Source organism: Limanda limanda, chromosome 2 (genome assembly GCF_963576545.1).
Source record: "Limanda limanda chromosome 2, fLimLim1.1, whole genome shotgun sequence".
Lineage (NCBI taxonomy): Eukaryota > Metazoa > Chordata > Actinopteri > Pleuronectiformes > Pleuronectidae > Limanda > Limanda limanda.
Window position 1 is genome coordinate 15,233,507 of NC_083637.1, and position 18,920 is coordinate 15,252,426.

At 42.2% G+C, this 18,920-nt stretch overlaps 2 protein-coding genes across 3 annotated transcripts in view; both read right to left on the reverse strand.

The window, feature by feature from the left end:
* The window catches only part of rhoh (ras homolog family member H), a 1,248-nt gene extending 875 nt beyond the window's left edge, over positions 1 to 373 (reverse strand). The window contains exon 1 of the mRNA XM_061094505.1: positions 1 to 373. This exon is cut by the window's left edge and continues 875 nt beyond it. Within this exon, the coding sequence (XP_060950488.1) occupies positions 1 to 280 (280 nt within the window). The 5' untranslated portion in view covers positions 281 to 373.
* A 4,689-nt stretch (positions 374 to 5,062) lies between these two features.
* Positions 5,063 to 17,326, reverse strand: n4bp2 (NEDD4 binding protein 2). 2 transcript variants are annotated; one of them, XM_061092460.1, is made up of 16 exons: positions 16,964 to 17,326; positions 14,203 to 15,202; positions 13,689 to 13,816; positions 13,387 to 13,475; positions 13,010 to 13,086; positions 12,793 to 12,933; positions 9,944 to 12,537; positions 9,287 to 9,372; positions 9,132 to 9,177; positions 8,567 to 8,790; positions 8,334 to 8,458; positions 8,006 to 8,132; positions 7,373 to 7,549; positions 6,947 to 7,115; positions 6,310 to 6,433; positions 5,063 to 6,204 (listed from the first exon to the last, which is right to left on the reverse strand). In XM_061092460.1, the coding sequence occupies exons 1-16, from the start codon at positions 17,229 to 17,231 to the stop codon at positions 6,159 to 6,161; spliced, it is 5,421 nt and encodes a 1,806-aa protein (XP_060948443.1). In that variant the 5' UTR covers positions 17,232 to 17,326; the 3' UTR covers positions 5,063 to 6,158. The 2 variants fall into 2 exon arrangements, with proteins under 2 accessions (XP_060948443.1, XP_060948453.1); XM_061092470.1 differs by lacking the exon at positions 16,964 to 17,326 and adding an exon at positions 15,358 to 15,413.
* Between the last annotated feature and the right edge of the window lie 1,594 nt (positions 17,327 to 18,920).

The window sequence follows — 18,920 nt, forward strand, 5'->3', positions numbered from 1 at the left end:
AGTTGGGGTTGGCCACAGAGTAGCAGATGAGGACGACGTCGGCCTGCTGGTACGATCTCGGGCGGATTTGTCTGAAGTTGTCGTTGCCCCCCGTGTCCCACAAGCCCAGGCTGATCTGAACCCCGTCCATGTACACCTCCACCCCTGTATTATCAAACACCGTGGGCTTGTAGGTGTCCGGAAAGGTCTCTGAGGTGAAGCGGACCAGGAGGGCCGTCTTGCCAACCCCACTGTCCCCAACCAGGACGCACTTCACCGACATCTCCGCTGGGTCATTCATGGTTGACACTGGTGATCTCTGGACGTGGTTGTTTCGAGTAAATCTTTTCTCTAACTTGTAGAGGTGGATAATCCCAAGGCTCACAAAGTATTTAATCACTGTGTGTGCTGTACTTCCGCGTACAGGCAGCAGTTTTCATAGCAACTGATTTGCAGCTCGGCCTTGTGGTAATTCCATTCCTTTCATTTGGTTAAACAGAACTATGATGTCTCTGTTTTAAAAGTCCTTAAACATCTCAGGTACACATCAGGGATGTGCAGTTCTCCAGCTGTGGCCTTTGTACACGCTTCACATATCCTCTCTGCTCTTTGGGTCCGCTCAGCTCGCAGCTCCTCGGCTGGATCTCTGCAGCGTGGTGCTCAGGTTCTGGTCCTTCTCTCTTAGAGTCATTCTGTCCAGACAGATCCAACCTCTCAGAACTCAACAGGGAAATCTGCTCGGGGACAGAGATGAAGGGAGGAAATTGGATGTTATGAATATTATGAACATGACTCTAAGTTTTGTTGAAATTACAGAATGGTCAACACTGCTTCGGCACATTGTCATATCACTGAAACTTTACATGTATGTTTCTCCAGATTCGTCTCAAACAACCTACCATGGTAGATAGAACCAGCATAGCTCTTGATAGAGGGTTTCTGCCGGTTTCAACAAGTTAAATTGACTTTTTGAGAGCACAATGAATGAAATTTAAGACCTGTGTCAAGTACAACTGATATGAAGGAATATCAGAGTCCCAGAATTACTTACACTTCCCAACAATTAAAGATAAGGCGAAGTAGCCAAGTAGAGACTAACCCTCGAAACCACAAAACTACAGAGACAGTCTCCATTGGGTTTCCAACAGCCAAGCCGAGTGTACTGAGATCCGTTCTGACCGGGTTGTCTGTAGACGATCAGTTGTCAGTTTTTTTTTTGTGTTTTAATTAATTCTCTCAATATAAACCATCTTCTTCATCAACAACACAATAAATTACAGCCATTTTCTAAACAAAACAAGAGGATAAAAGAAAGGTCTTGTTTGTAGTTTTATTACAGCGTGCTAATACTTCTTGAGAGAGAACTACAACACACGTAGACACGCCAAATTAACAAACAAATAAGTGCAATGTAATTAGCATTGATTGAACACCAACATAACTAAGACTGACCTAAATGTATTCAAGATGTAGGTAATATTTATTTTTAAGGCATAAAATGAAGATAAGTGAAAACAAAGACTTAGTGGAAGCCTTGTAAGACGAAACAGAGCCTGTCACAAATGAGAGATAATCACTATAACAATATAGCAAAAGTCAACTGCTGAACTACTAGATGTGACAAATGGCATCACTTCTTCATTTTATTATTCCTTTTTATTATCTTTCCCAAATGTTAGGGTATACAGCATTAAATATATCACATAAGTACAAATTAAATACGGAAGTAAAGATTTTAATTTTAGGGTGTGACCTTGAGTTTACAGCTTGATCCTGAACATATTAACAGGTGCTGGATAACAACACATATCAGTGTGTGCTGTATTATTAAGCTCTTACACGTGGTATGTCTATCTGACATAACTCTCACGTAAGTACGAGTCATTGTTATCCAGTTTACACCATAAAAAGATCTGATCCTAGAAGAGTTTAAAACAGTGACACAAATACATTTGATCGTCTTAATACGACAATGAAACAAACTTAATTGATTGTTTCATACAATTTCTCTGCTGCATCAAACTGACCTTTACTTTTTCAAAAATCAAGCTTTCCAAATTATTTCACAAAAAACCTACAGTTTTTGTTCTCATTTTACCATCAGAGATAATTTAGGAAAAAATAAGAGATGAAAAAGAGATGAAATCCTGAATTTATCTGATCAAACTCTTACAAGTCAAATGTTATTTACACGTTTAAAGGTTTTATTCTGGTGAGACGGTATGAGTGGCCTACATCCTCAATATCTCTCGTTTTAAAGCAATGAAACCAGTTTAGATTTTTGCCCACATTGTGTTTTTCGATTATTACATTATTGAAACAGAATAGAATAAAACACAAGAGAATAGAGATTGAAGGCCTCTGTGGCTGATTGACAAAGGGACAAACAAGAATAAAAGAAAACTACCTTTTCTGCCGCCTCCGAAGACTTCACACACTCCCAACCCCAGAAGAAAAGATGAACTGTCTTAAATCAAGCTCCAAAAAGAAAAAGGGTTTTCTTTCATTTAAAATCTGCTGATTGAGAAGGAACACAATCCCAGAGCTGGAGTAAGTTATCTATTATTAACAGCGGAGGCCGAATATTTCTGCACCTGTCGATCAACGTCGAGGATGGTGGGTAGAGGAGGGAAGTGAGACGACAAGTACAACACATCCGCTTGTTGGAGTGAGGAGGACTCGCTCAGGTTCATGTTCACCTCCCCCACACCAGCTGCACTTTACAATATGACTGCAGGTTTTTTTTTTTCTTGTGCGTTGGTGCCCTTTTGTCTTCAACTTCAATCTGCAGAGGAGCGCAGACTGCAGGCGCGATTCAAGATTTTAGAATGATCTAAATGTGCCTAGAGCAACGACCACAGCGGTGACAGATTTTGGTTAACAGAGTTGCATCACTCAGCAATGAACAGAAACTAGAGCCTGACCCATGTGGATTGTTGAGTTGGTTCACTATGCCGATATCAGGATCAGGAAATTAAAAAAAATTGATACTGAGATATCGGCGGATATATTTATATATTTGAAAAATTTGGTAATAATTCTTAAGATGTCCTTATCAAAACCTTATGACAAATAAATATAATTGAGGCTTGATATTTTGGTCTAAGGATAGATTACTTAGAAGAAGTGGAAGCAAATGAATATTACGTATTTTTGCACTGCATCTAAATAAAACTTTTTGATGCTGCTACATTGGTATAAAGCTTCTGTATATTCCGATATATATCCTATATGTGTAATATATACACATATAGGATACCAGTATCTGATAAGGGAGTGTATCCAGGAATTTGGTTTCACATTCTTTGCCATTGCCTGATTTTTCAGGTATAATTCATGGAGCTTGATGAATAAAATTCATATTTCTATAAGTGTGTGCAATTTAATCCAGCAATATTGAATTGATGGGAACCATTGGGCCTTGTTGGAGGTAGGTGCTCCACTGGCATTCTACTACTAAACTTTCTGTTCCAAGTGTTGAAAAAAAACAAAATAATTGTGAATTAAGAGTGATGAATGTTGGAGTTCTGCCGTGGAGATGATCAGACGGATCCAGAGAAACAAGGGTCCGCTTGCTGCCATCCTGGCTCAGCACGAGACCACCATCTAGATGTGGACTGCACTGCACCAGAGCTGGCTAAACTGGAGAAGTTGGAGCAGCTACTTAAATCATGCAGGCAAGTCCACTCTTTATGTCCTCTCATGTGCATTTTTTTTCCTGCCTCGAACTGTGTGTGTGTGTGTGTGTTTGTGCGCTATTATTTTCTGCGTGTGGCCTAAGCTACTCCTCTCCCTGTCTTCTCTCATTTCATCTGTTTCTCTGCTCTCCCCTTCTTTTCGATAGGGCCTATATTCGTACTCGATGTCTCCTGCCCCCACTCTCTCTGTCTCCGTCTCTTTCATGTCCTCTCTCTGTTTTGTTCGGATGTGTGCAAGTTCATATGTGTAGGCCTACTTATACTCTCACTTTGCTAATATTTTCTGAGTGTGCACTACTCTGCCCCTCAGTTTGTAGGATATGTGTCTGTGCTCTCCCTCTGACAATCTTCAAAGACACCTTTACTGCAGACGTTGCCAATCGCAAAGAGAATACCAATCTGAAGATGCTGAAGATTGCGACACTGTGTGACCCCAGGTTTAAGGACTTGAAGTGCCTCCTGAAAGAGGAAAGAGGTGAGGTGTGGGCTTTACTGCGCAACCTGATGCTAGAGGACAAAGGTGGGATGCGTTCTGCACCTGTGAGAAGAGAGACAGAGGATCCAAAAAAGCAGAGGATGTCTTACTTACAGGTTTGTCTGCCTCAGCAATTGGCTCAAAGTCAAAGATGATTATGCACAATTCAGTTAAAGTAGAAGAGATCTTCCTGTTTTCATTTTCATGTTTGTTTGCACTTTAGGTTTTTGCACTTTAACATGACAAATTTGAATGTCAGTTCAGTTTACCAAGGCCACTTGTTAAGCTGTTGTGTGTGTTGTTCAATGTTTAAGATGACAATACCAATGGTGTCTCAAATACACCTTTTATTTAACTAATCTGGATGTTTCACTGGAGAAAGAAGCAGTGTTTTTGTTGCAAAGGACATTGGGCGTATTCTCAGCTGGATTTTCTTTACACACACAATTTATCATACATGATATTTAAATACCTGGCTGCCACTTTATAGGTAGGAGTTATAGGCCTGAGCCTCTTTGAAAACACAGCTCTGTGTGTAGTTTTGTGTTTAAAAAAAAATACAATTAAACAACAGTGTCTAAAATACACGGTGTCTGAAGTGATTACCCATTAATTTATAAGTTTTAGTCTTTAGAAGAAAAACAAACTTTTAATCGCTATAAGTCTAGATTAATGATGTTGAATCTCTTAGATTATTTTCCATTAAAACAACTATTAAACAAACAAAATTCTACTTTTACACAATGTTTACGAGGGTAAAAACTACTAAAGAACTTAATCTACATCCAAACTTTTCAGTATTGTGATGGAATAAATGCGTTTATAAGTCTTTAAACAAATAAACATATAAGTATTATAACAAATGTACTCATTAATCCTGGAGCTGCATTTATTTATTCGAGAGAACCAATGATGTTAAACTGTAAAGAAATATATTTTTATTCCACAGTACAATATTCTCTGTAAAACCCACGAACAAATGTATACAAAAATACAATCTTCTCTTTATCAATCATGTGATCACAATATTATGTACAACCAGTAAAATCTGCCAACACTGTTGCCGTCACACAGTTTAAAAAGCAGAGGTGATTTTAAACCTGCTACAAAATTTGGCAGAGTGTGCTTTTAAGACAAAGGAACAGGGAACAGGCTGGAAACGACAGACTGGCATCAAAGGAGTAAAAAAAAAAAATCACTGTTCAATCATTCCCTGAGTTTGATAATCAATACATTAGCTTGGTCTAACGCTTTAGGTAAACTCACAGCTGCATGTCACAGAGGCAGCTGCTAAGACATAGGCCAGTGGGCGACGGGTGCAGAATATACAGCCAAGGTTAAACAATTTCTAGTTCAAAACTATTTATGGACTTTGATCGTCTGAAAAACTCACGTCGTGTTGAGCAACACACAAAGAAACGCTACAACCCAGAGGGAGTGTTGTCTTGGTCATAACTTCTAATATGACAATACAGGATTAGCTGGTACTCAATGCAAAGTTTAAACTGTGTTTCAAAAATGCCATATTATTTAAAAACCTCGACAACAACCCCCCACCAGACAGTGAGCAACCATGATTCGTATGAATCTTTGAGCATGTAGCGTTCTAAACACAAGGTTTTTTAAAGCATTCTTTAAAAAAGCCACATTATAAAACATTAATATAAAATATATAGTACATACGATCAGGCTTTACAGATGCATAAAAAACCTTATTTGTCCGATATCAGGCCAACACAGCTCTCTTTTGTACTCAAAAAAGAAAAACATTTCTTATTAAAAATCTGAATTTATGTTAAAATCTGGAGTAATCTAATCTAAAGATGAAATAAGACTTCTGGCGGCTACATGACTGGTGGAGAGGGGAGGACTGTAAAAAAGTATCAGGCCAGAGAAACAAGAACGCTGGGAATATCATACTGTATATAATGTAACAGTTGTATATGTGGATTGTGTGTGAGTGTGTGTCGTCAGCTTCAGTTCGAATCCAATAAACCAGATTCATTTCACTTCAAAGAGACCAACATGAGACCCGGCTTTGGTTCCGTGAACCTGGGAGATGAAGAGATAGCAGAAAAGGTGGGTTTTGATGAACACATTACGTGTGTTTTGCATATATGTGTGTGTGTGTGTGTGTGTGTGTGAGTGTGTTTGTACCTGTAGTGATTGTTCGTGAGGTAGTCTATAACGGCGGGGCGGATGCGGGCCACGCCCCCCTGGCTGTGGTTCCCTCTTCCTGTGATAACAGAGAGCTGAGGTCGACACAGACCCTGCTCACTCTCTACCGAGACAGAGGTGAAAGAAGAAGACGAAAAAACACACAAACACAGAATAAAGTTGACAGGAGGAGGACACATAAATGTTCAAATTTAGCAAAAGCACAAACTTGGAAAGTGCTTGTTGGATGTGCTGATCGTTCATGTGATTCCGATTTATAGCATCTACCAGTGTCCTTCCTAATTGGAGTCTCAACGCATTCATTTTACTCATTACACATTAGGTTCAGTTTACTTGTCATGAACCGTGAATTACAAGCTATGTTATTACGTCCTCTGTCTCTGGAGGATGGTTTGTAAAGTTTGAAAAATGTAATACTGATGATGTGATGGTTGAGCGTTCGTCGAACTTGATCAATAGTAAAGTAAAAACTCTAATCTATCACTATAGATGATAGATTTCACATTACTGATGTCACATTAAGGTTAAGTATCTCCCGACAGGTTGAATGTAAAGTGATGCCATTCGATAAACATAAAGGGGCAATAATGGGTGTAAACAGTTCATTGTTAAATACCTGTGGTTTTGTCATGCAAGACCTGGGCCAGATGCTCCATGGCCTCGTCTACATGCAGCCCATGGAGGTCCAGGATGTTCCGGGGCAGCAGCGTCGAGTTGACCCTCTCAAAAATCTGAACCGCTGCACGGTGATTGGCCTCACGCATCCGCTGGCCGTGCATGTGTCCCTGAGAGAAGGTTGATGCAAATTAATATGCTGACCATAAATAAATTAATAGATACGAAGAAAAAAAGAAAGAGAGAAAGAAAATCTGTTTAATAAAGTAAGAGACATCACATCTACTATTAAATATGTCACCCAACCAGATAGGCTACAGCATTTACATAATAACTTAATATGAAGCTCACAAAATGGTTCTCAGGTGAAAATAAAGCCGAAAGGTAGAAAAAGCATGAAAATCAGTCAGCAGCCTCGGTCACTTGCCTGCTGTGCGTAGAACGAGGCCACATCTTTGCGTCCTTGCTTGAAGGCCTCGGCTGCTTTGGCAAAACCCTCGAGCTGTCGGCTCCTCTGCAGACTGGCCTCAGCCCTGAAGTCAACGTACTCTGGGTCCTCCACATCCTGATAGTCAGGTACGGTGGACTGTGGGGCCTTCTGCCTCTGACAAGGTAAAGAACAGAGTGAAAATTAGAAATGGAATAAATAACTCTTTTATGGGATTTTCCTGTTTTACTTCACTGCACCTGATTTGAATCGCTTTTGGCAGAGCCCTTTGCCAGTAATGGATTCTTGGTATATTTTTGTAAAAGGTTTTAGGCTCACACTTTTCTCTACAGTTATGCTGTTGTGATATACTGTAGATAAACTCATGTGTCATTATATCATGTTTCATACGATTGTGTGTATGGTGATTGCATCACAGTAAAAATACCTTGAAGTACGTATACAGCAGCACAATGTGATTCTAAAATCAACAAATAAAGATAAAAAACAAAAGGCAACAGATGGAGCAAAGATACCGACCTTTAAGAGATTAAACATGACAATACATGGTTGTTGCACATAAATGTGTGTGTTTGTTTGTTTGTTTGTCTCTGATTGTGTGCGTGTAAAGACCTTTTCCCTCTCCTTGCTGGCTGTTCTGTGGTGGTCAGAGCGAGGAGCCTCTGGAGCGACAACTGTCTTGACGGGACCTTCGTCCAGTAGAGAGCGAAGAAACAGCTCAGTCTGCATCAGGCTGTAACTACACACGCATGAACACACAGGAATTAGTCAGGAGCATAGATAGTTCTTTAATATAGAACAAATGTATTAGAACATGTCTGGGTTGTCCTATTAATTTAATTTCAACTGTAGCATCCAGATTAAAGTGCTGCTGATCCTCTAAGTAAAGGTGGTTGGTGTTTGAAATAGTCACAGTCTTGAAGATACACTCATGTCTCACTTGTGGTCTCTGAAGATGTCCATGAGGAAATGCTTGTCAATGGCGGGGAAGAGGGAGAACAGTTTGTTCTCCTTCACCAAGGTGGCTCCATCTCGCCGGTCAAGGTCTGAACGACTTTGTCTGGTCTGAAAGCAACAGGGTTAGAAAGCAGTTACGATAAGTGTAACCGAGTAGGCAAACCAGAATAGTGTCATTCAAGTCAGGTCTACAGGTAGAGCAGGTGTGTGTATTACCTTCTCCACGTTCTCCTGCAAAGCCTGCTCCTCTTTTATGATATCTCTGAGAGAGACATGTTGACGGAACACGTTCCAGTGGTCCATGATCGGCTTCTGACCACGGGACTCTGATTGACTGTTCAGTGACGTGTAACCATCGGCATTGGTGACGAAATGTCCTGCGTGTGTTCGTTCTTGTTGCCCTGGTTTGGCCATCTGTGATTCACGCCAGTGTCCTGAACCTAAACATACAAAGGTCCACATTTCAGTTCCTCAGAATAACCAAATAAATGAATACTTTTATTTATTTGTTTGATAGGGACAATACAGGATAACAGTTTTTATATGGGGATAATGCAACAAATTCAGAACATGGCAGGCCTGTGATACACAGGTAACCAGTCCAGGGTGTACCTCCACCTCTTGCCCAATCATCTCATGTATTTAATGTGCCTTTGCTTTTATTTTGGTGAACACTGCATCTACGCTTTTCATCTGAAATGTGCTGTATAAATAGAATTGAATTCAGAACAAAGCAGAACACTTAACTAAATTCTGAGTGTGTGTGACTGTGTGAACTTACTTTCCTGAGGCAAGTGGAATGAAAGAGAAGCTTGTCTCTGCTTTTCCTGTAAAAAAAAAACATTTACAGTCAGATAAAGCAACAAAGACACCTTTAATCACACAAGGCAAATGTAACTATGGAACTATCAAGTATCACTGCATCTAACAACTCACCTGGATTGTTTCCTTCCACTTCTGGTGGAGCAGTTTAGCCAGATTCAGGTCCATCTGCACTGTATAGTCGTCAGTGGAGCATGTTTCTAAATATAGTGAAGCAGAGAGGGCAGATACATCACCTCAGAAGTAGAGGACAGGGAGTTATTTTTATTGGTTTAACGTTTGGTGATATGGTTCCACATAAGGGATACAGACTGTTGCCTTTATACAACAAGGGAGTCATAAGACCTTGTTCACTCAAGGCAGTAAAGGACCAGTGTAGGATTTAGGGCCATCTAGGGGTGAGGTTGCAGATTGCAACCCCTCTTCTCAGCCTCCCTTTCCAAGCATGAGGGAGAAGGCTTAAGGTATCATGAACAAAACAAACAGGCCCTCTCTTGAGCCTGTATTTGGTTTGTACATTATGGGCTTCTGTAGAAACATGGTGATATAACACAGCAGGCTCCGTGGAAAAAATACACACTCCCTATGTAAAATTTTATTGGTCAGACTAGAAATGGAAATTGGAAGCTTCCAAAATCCCTCGCGTCCAGATTGTACAATTTCACATACAGAATCTGTTTATACAGATAAGGTACTTGGAAGACTTTAATTCTCATTTTAGCAGTAGATGTCCTGCTTGTATTTGTGTGTGAGTGATACCAGTGTGTTTACCTTGGTCTAAGCCCACAGGACCAAACAGCTCAGTGAGCTGTAGCGCCACCTCAGTTGGTAGTTTCAGCTCCACACTTTGAATGTTCAGGTGTCCCGTCCTTCTCTCCTCCTTCCTCTGCTTTTCATCTCTCTCCATCTCCTCCAGCTCAGCCTGCAGCAGCCGGTGAACCTCGTCCATGCTGGCGATCTCCTCCTCAATCACGGTCCTTGACTCTTCAATTATTACGCCATCATCTGAGCCCCAACCCCAGGCACCACCTTCTTGATCAGGTACTGGGATCAGTTCCTGTTCAATGAGGCCAATTTCTCTTGTGGCTTTTTGCAGAACAAGTTCTCTGTCAGCATTTTTAGAGAGTGAGGTTGTATCAGGTTGATTTTCGTTTTTAACCGGAGCAGCTACACTTTCAAAACTTGATAGTTCTGTATTAGTGATGTTCTCATTAGACTCACTAACAGTCCCAGATGTTGACTGCTGAGCCCCCTCCTCGAACCCAGCTGCTCCTCCCTTACACAAATCTTCAGGGAGGCGCTCATCTAACACATTAGGACAAAACCTGGGTTCTACAACGTCGCCTAAACCTCCACACACAGCAGAGGTGTTCTGGTCATCTTTACCCACTGCACATTCCTCCTGCTCCTCCTCGGCATCCTCCTCTTTAAAGAACCTCTCTTCAGAGTCTAGCAGCAGATTCGTAGTCCACTCAAGGTCCTGATGGCATTTGTCATAAAGATCTTCTAATGAATCAAAACTAACTAATTTAAAATGACGGCTTAGGATGCATAAGCTCTCAAGTCGTCCTTTAGTTCCTCCAAGCTCCTTCTCCTCCACCTGTGTGCCTTTCTCGTGCGCCACACGGTAGAATATCTCTTCTTTGGCGAAGGGGTGAACTGCAATGGCTGCAGTGGACGGCTCCGGCACAAAGCGAGAAGAGTCGCCATACAGGACTTTGAAGTCACCGGAGTGGCTGCATGCGGTGAGGATTGCATCGTCAGGGCTGTCTTGACGATTGAGACGCCACATAAGGGCAACGTCCTGAGGTTCAGTCTGAGTGAAGCAGTCGGTGTCTAGCGGAGAAACAGGGGGAGAAGGCGGCAGCGCGTGTGCCTCAGAATTTGACTCCGTGAATGGGTTAACGTTTGTTTTAAGGTTAAGGCTTGAACCACAGTTGGGATTCAAGCTAGGTTTGACATCTGTGTTTATAATACTCTGACTACTGTGTATAATTTGAGCTGTGGTATTGGGGGACTCGGGAGAATTCAACAAAGATCCAGGACAGTTTTGAGTGAAGGTGAGGGCGAGCTTGCACTGCTTCCCCGATCTGCGACCCGGACGCTGCTTCTTCTCCTGACTGCCTCCGCTGAAAGTAGTGCCTTCTGCTTCCACAGAGCCCTCGCTAATAAGGCTGCAATCAGCTTCAGTTCCAGTCTCTCTACCATCTCCTGTGCTGCTGTTAATGTCCATATCACCAGGCTCTGTAACAACATCACATTCAGTTTTGTGGTTTCCGACTTCATCCTGGCATATACTTGTCTCTGCAGTTTTGGGGATAACTAGTGAATCAGCAGGGACAGCTGAGGGAGGATGTGTACTGTCATTGTCCGAACCTTGTTTACTCCCTCCTGCTGAACTACTAGCTGCCTTTTCAGGTTCAAGTTCCTCCCTTTTATCACTGTTGGATTCCCTGACCCCGGAAAAGTCAGCTGCTTTCCAGGCTAACACACAGTCTGGCAGTTCACCTCTGGTGTTCATGTTTTCCTCCCTTTCTTCTCTGCCACCTGCCTCCGCTCCTTTCACTAGTTCCTCTTCGGCGCTCAGAGAAAGGGAGGAAGAGTGTGTAGAACTGATCTGAACGGCCCCTACACCTATCTGCAGAAGATCAAGAACCTTCTGAAACTCTGTTATATCAGGCCCAGGTTGAACTTTTATTTCGTTTTCATCAACCTGTTGAGGCGCACTTTCATCTTCTCTCCTATTTCTTTCTTTATGCCTCCTCATCTGTCGCTGGTCCAGGGATCCTTCAGAAGGCCAGTCCCCTAGAAAATCCAACATTTTAGGCATTCCCATCTCTTCCTCATCCCTCACAAAATCAACTCCTCCTGCCTCGTCTTCTTGAGCCTCACTCTCTGATGGGTTGGTATCTTTCACCAGATCTGCAGGCTCCAACCTGTCAAACTCAGACCTCCTGCTCGGCCTTTCCCTCCGCACCCTCTGTCCAATAGACGCAGAGAAAGCCACAGGTATTTCATCCCGTCTGTGATCTTCATTCATTACTGATTCCACAATACAGTCTGGGATTCTTGGATCTGCTACTGAATTATTTAGCTGTGACTGAGCATCCAGCTCAGAATCTAATTCCCCCAAATCCAAGTCACCGGCCATTTGGGGGTTTTCTGTAGGTCTTCCAGCAGGCTGGAAATTGAGGGACCCTGTAGATTGGTGGGTGCTATCTCCTAGTTCCCCCCCCTCGCTAGAACGACCAATAGATGACACATCGGGGAGAGAGGAAAACAGCTGGGAGCGGGAACTATTACAACCCTCAGGTAATCCAGGTTCGCCGACCAGATCAGGACAAAGTGTTTGAGAGGACGCCGGCCTAGAGAAATAAAGAAGTACGAATGGTACAAATGCAATAATCGATGAGGTGTGCAAAATACTGGTCTTTGGTTGACAATCAATAGAAATAAATCACTGTATTGGAACAGATTCACATTATGAAGGATACATCATCACTTGATATTTTAGATGAGCAGTGTTCGTTATATTTACAAGGTTTTTACATTAACACACTTGAATATAAATTATTTCAAATTAAATTTGTATTAGACAAACATTTATACATGAAACTCACTGTGAGCTTTTGTTCTCCAGAAGGAGGCGCCCTTTCCACTCAGGCATGTGTGAGCCCATAATAGAGCGGACAGTAACAAAGCGCTCACATCCGTTGAGCATGCGGCGGATTGATTCCACTGACACATTATGTGTCGTGCGTCTGGAGACAAAAGTCTGGATTAAATCTTTGTCAACAAAAAAAACTTTAGTTGATGTTTCAGACCAAGAACTCTCACCTCTCCAGTTCTCTGGGCTTGTTCTTCCACCATGTGTCCGGCTCTCGGAACAGCACTTTATATCCATGTTTAAGCGCCTAGGACAAATATGTGAAGATATGTGAGCTGTGTCCAGAAACATTACTCAAAAGAAAGGTTATGAAGATGTTCACATTGTAGAGACGTTATAAATATAACTTTCAAACTGTAAAGTACATTCAAATTAAAGAGGCTGTGTTTTTTATTACAGGGTCGATGTTGGTCTGAGAAAATCCTAAACCATTTACAGTGTCATGCATTAGCTGGATTAGCTCTTCTCCAAAACTATTTATGCAACAGCCGAATGAATCACATGAGATTTGTTCCTGCGCTGGTGTGTTACTGACGAGCAAACTGACCTGAATCACGTAGGGTCGCATCTCCCAGCCCTGCATGTTGGTATTGTCGATGATGATGGGGTTAGTGCCCCTCTCAAAAGCTTCCTTGGCTGTGGGATAACATTTCCATAAGAGACAACCCATGAGAAACAATACATTTGTTGTGTAGGTAGAAGTGTTCTCAATCGGATTGCATTCATCGGGAAACAACAGCAATCAATTACAGAGATTTAAAAAATCTTTAGGTCACATAGGAGTGTTGACTAGCTACTGCTGCATAGCTTTTTATCAAATATTTGTGTGTGTGAGTGTGTGCTATTTACCTCGTTTGTGATTCCACTCATGGGCCTCCCCAAGAGCAGTGGGGTCAAAGTGATATTGACCTCCTTGACCGATGAAATAGTCATCAGTGCCGAATATAGCTCCTCCAGGGTTATGCTCTAACAAGGCACTGAAAAGAGAATGAGATGTACACACACACACACACACAAACCAAGAGTTTGAAACACAGGATGTGATTGTTGCTTTACTATAAATCGATGACAGCGATAATACGATTGTGTAAGGAAGCCATTCTTTTTAGAAACATTTAATATTATGACTCTTTTTGAAGATGCACTGATTAGTTTTCGCTAAGACTAAAAAACAAAAGAAGTCACTGACAACATGTAGTCAAGCCAGGTGATTATATTTCAGTTAGGAGTTGTCTCTTGTCTTGTGGCCAAGTCTCCACTCTGTGAGCTGTGGCTGTGATACCTCTGCAAACTGTCTTTTAAGAGAACTCAAATTCTTCGTGAGCACAGCGTAGCGTCATTGAGAGAATCACAACATTCTAACCTTGCCAAAGTTGACTTGCCAGATCCTGGAGCACCACGAAGCATCACCAGCACCGTCCCTTCCAAACGAAGCCGACTGTGCTGGGCAGGGAGCGGTGGAGCACTAGGCAGGGCCCAGGACTTTGGAATAGTTGCTGAAGGTTTGAGAGGCGCTTGACTGACAGGAGCATGACTCAGCCACGGAGAGGCCTGCTTGATTTGGCTGGGCCAGGTGGAGGATGTTTGAGCCACAGGAGTAATGAAAGTTGGTCCCTGGTTTTGATGAATAAAGGGAGAAAACTCTGGTGCCCGCAGGTTCCAACGTGATGACATGTAGCCGATTGGCTCCCGATTCAACATGTTCACCTTAGATCTTGCTCCGCCCACTATCTGATCCGAGGGAGGGATCCCTGCCCCCTCTGACGGGCCGTGTGACGCCTCTTTTTTATACACCTGGAAAGCCGATGGACGTCCTGAGGCTGCCAGGTCGAAAGGAGGCTTCAGGTTGTCCGCAGGTGTTTCTGTCAACAGATGTTTGAAATCCACCACTGTTGCCGACGGCTGCCCCTGCATGGTGTCGTCATCCCAAGAGCTGAGCTCGTCCAGTGGCGAAGAAGGAGACATGAGCTCCTCCAATCCTCCCACTGCGCTGGATCTAGACGTCAGGCTGGACTGAAGCAGCTCAGGGAGGGGCTGCTGGGGGAACGGTGGCGGAGGGAACGAGGAAAGAGGTGCGTAAGTGGATAAATACTGGCTGCTTTCATCGTCAATAAAATCCTGCTTTGCAGTCAGTGTCTCTAGCTCCTGATCCACTAGTAGGTCCAGCTCCTCAGTCAGGAGGTTGTCTGAGGGAGGAGAGTACGGCTGCTGTGAGAAGTCCGGGCCTGCTCGAAGGTCAGGAAAGTGTTGGTGTCTGAGCAGGGCTTCAGCAGTGCGCTCAAAGCCAGAGACAGGAGAAGGAATAGGGGCTGCACCTTCAGCAGCCACAGAGAGCTCCAAGAGGGAGTCCATCGCATGTTCAACTAGAACACAAACATCCAGAAAAGAGAGTTTAAGAGTACATTTTACAGTAATCATCCTTTACAACTTGTGATTCATGCTTGATTTTCATGCATTTGATAGGAATTTACATTGGTTCTCTCCTCCGACAGAACAAATGGTAAAAACTAAAACTTACTATATCAAATTAAGACTTTTGTGCAGTGGTATAACATCCCCTATGCAGTGTGTAGGGGCTGCTACCATCAGGCAGACCGTATAGCGTGCCATCCTCGCAGATCATTTGTCCCGGCCAGTATTGCACTGCTGACTCAGCTTGGAAAGGAGGCCACCAGAAGCTCAGAATGTGATAATGCAGCTATTCCATAAGGTAGAGTTTTCTTTAATGTTATGTGTACTGGTCTGTGATTGAGTACATTCTTTATGGTGGAGGATCATTGTTGTCTTCTTATCTCCTGTTTGTCTGGCAAATAAGGAATGTCTGAAAGGCCTATTGACCTCTAGATAGATAGATAGATAGATAGATAGATAGATAGATAGATAGATAGATAGATAGATAGATAGATAGATAGATAGATAGTACTATAGTACTTTATTCATCCCCGAAGGGAAATTAAGTTGTCATAGCAGCCGGTATATTTGAATACAATAAAATACAATACAATAGAATAAAATAAAAAATATTGAGGTAGAAAGAATAAAAAACAGAAGCACAAGATAAAATAAAATAAAATAGGCAGATAAAGTGCAGTGGCAAGATGATGTTAATAGTACTGATGATATGATGGTAATGTTATTGTTAGACAGTGTATAAGAATAGTACAGTATATATAGTATATAATATAACATAATATACATTTATATATGATAGTAATTATACCAATATAATATCAGTATATAGTAATAATGGCAGCAACAGTATACATAATAATAATAGTAATTATAACATGTACACATGTATAAATATGTGTATATAGACTTATGTTTACAAAGAATATACAGAGAGTATGATATAATATATGATATATAGTAGAGGTATGAATGTAAGTATTTGACTATACAATAGGTAATATAATATACTATGAGTGTAAGAATATGTAGACAGAGTGTGCAAAAGACAATCTATCTATCTCTAACTCATACCACTGTGATGTCTTTAAGGACATGAATGATGATATCATTTGGTTCTAACTAAGTGTCAGAGCGGCTTCACTATCACCTTTGCTCAATAACATGGTAATCTTTGAACTAAAGCGGTCGCAGGGTGTCATGCAGGCTACGTTTTGAGAAGTTCTTAAGCGCAGTTTTGTGAACTCCAGGTAGGTACTGTAGCTGTTCAGGAAGGTCTGCCCCTTGTTTAAATGTGTGTTGTTGTTGTGACCCCCCCAGGCTCTGAGTAAACATCAGGTCAGTCCCCAGCGGAGAGAGCTTAGGACTGGTATCAGGATAATGGCTTGAACTGATAATGATTTGATGACTGCTACTGGCAGTTTTTCCCTGACTTGAGAAGTTCCAACATGCACACATGGCTACAGTTATTGGAGCAGCATGGCTAGTTGTGTCCACAGCTCCTCTACACGAACACAACAGGTGGAAGAGGGGACAGTGTAGGACGACTGTCAATAATGTCAATAACACACACATGGGACCTTTACTGTGCAGGACTCTCAGGTGCTAGGACACGGCTAACAGGCTACCTAGCTAACTGCTAAGCCAAGTTAAACCCAACTAGCATGACCACACTTCACCCGGGCAGGTCTGAACATCCTGGTTTTTGCGGCTACCTTTGAAGTCGCACTCGGACAGCACGATGTAGATCACTTCTGGGTCCAGGGATGAAAACATCTCCTGCATGTTCTTGACGATCTCCTCCTTGATGGTGGAGCCTGACAGCGAGTCTCCGGTTGAGAAGTTGTTCGCCATGGTGCCGTCGTATCCCAGAGGGAGTCGGGAGTAACCCGCGGTGCTGTGGCCGAGGCTTCCCCCCTCCGACGGCCCTCCTCCTCCGGGGACTCGGGCCGGGCTCTGGCCGTTCTTCTTTCTCCGAGGCATGCCGGGCCCGAGGTGCCGCTGCCGGGTGCTGACATTAGAGGCTAACACGGAGCTAACCAAGTAGCCGAGGAGCTACGAGACAGTGGCCCGGAGCTGATAGCATGCTCCTGAGTGGTTGGTTGAGAGATCAGCTGAAGGATACGATTTGTAACAGCACTCCAAGTGGTGGAGACACAAGATGTCACACACACACACACACACACACACACACACACACAGCCCAACACCGGCGATCAACACCGGCGATTAACACAGAGCTTTCAAAATAAAACACACGGCCTTCCTGACCAGTGTCTGAGCTGCTGATGAGCTAAACCAGGGCCGAGACTTGTTATAGAAAAAAAGTTACTTTTCATGTATACTTTTACCATGCAACGTTTTATTGTGGTAGGAGTAAAGGAAAAAATTAAGCCTATTTGGGTGTATTTTGGGCATATTCGATTAGTGTATAGCTCACTTGCATATTAAAATTCATTTTCAAAGAAACTTGTAATACAAAAAATGTTACGTTTCATGGTTACTTTCATTGTGTAAAGTTTCATTTTGATAGGAGTAAAGGAAAAAATACCCTCTTTGGGGTGTATTGTTGCCTGGCCTTATTGGCACACATTGATGAGAATTAAACATATTTCCTCAACTAGGATTTCTTAGGACTTTTAGTATGTTGTTCTGGACACCTCATAGAAATCTATGCTGAAAAAAATTATTTTTCAATTACTTCTATTTTTTGCTCCAAAATGGGTTACTTTGCCTGGACTATAAAAAACAATAAAAATATATAACAAAAAATATAAAGACTCTGAAATCAGCTGTACTGATAGAATATCATGTCATGTCGACAAAAATAAACATGAATTATGTCCACAATCGGGGTGATTCTTACCTCTATATTGTTCTTTCTTCTCCTCCTCTACCTTGCGGTGCTTTCTGAATTGTGCACCTGCTAATTTAATTTTTTTTTTATTCATCTTTGACTCTGACCCATAGGCTCTTACCGCAGTCTATCACCGCAGCGTATACAGGGACACACACACACGATAATTTGTCCATGTTCTTAGGGTGCTTAGTTCCTCACGGGAGTCAGCAGGCGTTTTGGTCTAGTGGGTAGAGTGGTCGTTCCGATCCCCAATCTTTCTTATCTTCGTGCCGGCAATATACTGAACTCTTAAAATTGGCAGGATTTCAATCACCTATGCAAAATATATTGCACTATGTAAATTTAAGTTAATTAAATATAAAAAAAGAAAAATTAAATTAAATTAATAAAAATAACAAAAAAAACCTGCGCGCAATTCCTGAGAAATGGTCTTCTGCGCAGGATGTGCGCAATGGGCTTCTGCTTCGCGCGTAGTTTAAAATATTTTTTTTTTTATTTTATTTTTTAATATATTTAATTTGAAATGGTTATGGTTAATTTTTGTTTTTAAACTTACATATTATTAGATATTGTGCAATGAATAGGTGGTTGAACACGACAGCCTGCCAAACATACCCATGAGTTCAGATTTATATACAGTCTATGGTTCAGACCCAGCTCCTGTGTCCACTGGTGTCCTGGTTCCACCCATGGCAGGTGACTGACCTACGCAAGCCTGTAGCCGCCCCCAACCCCCCACAGAAGATTATGTGCTTGTGTGTGTGTGTGTGGCTGCGGCGCTTCCCGGTTCTTCCCGGCATTACGCTGCCGGT

What these genes read in the sequence shown, in the direction of transcription:
- n4bp2 (XM_061092460.1), bottom strand. Translation starts at nt 17,231, where the DNA reads ATGCCTCGGAGAAAGAAGAACGGCCAGAGCCCGGCCCGAGTCCCCGGA. An exon ending in AAGCCCAGAGAACTGGAGAG is followed by an intron (nt 12,934 to 13,009) that starts GTGAGAGTTCTT and finishes TTTTGTCTCCAG; the next exon opens with ACGCACGACACATAATGTGT. An exon ending in CCAGCAAGGAGAGGGAAAAG is followed by an intron (nt 7,550 to 8,005) that starts GTCTTTACACGC and finishes TTACCTTGTCAG; the next exon opens with AGGCAGAAGGCCCCACAGTC.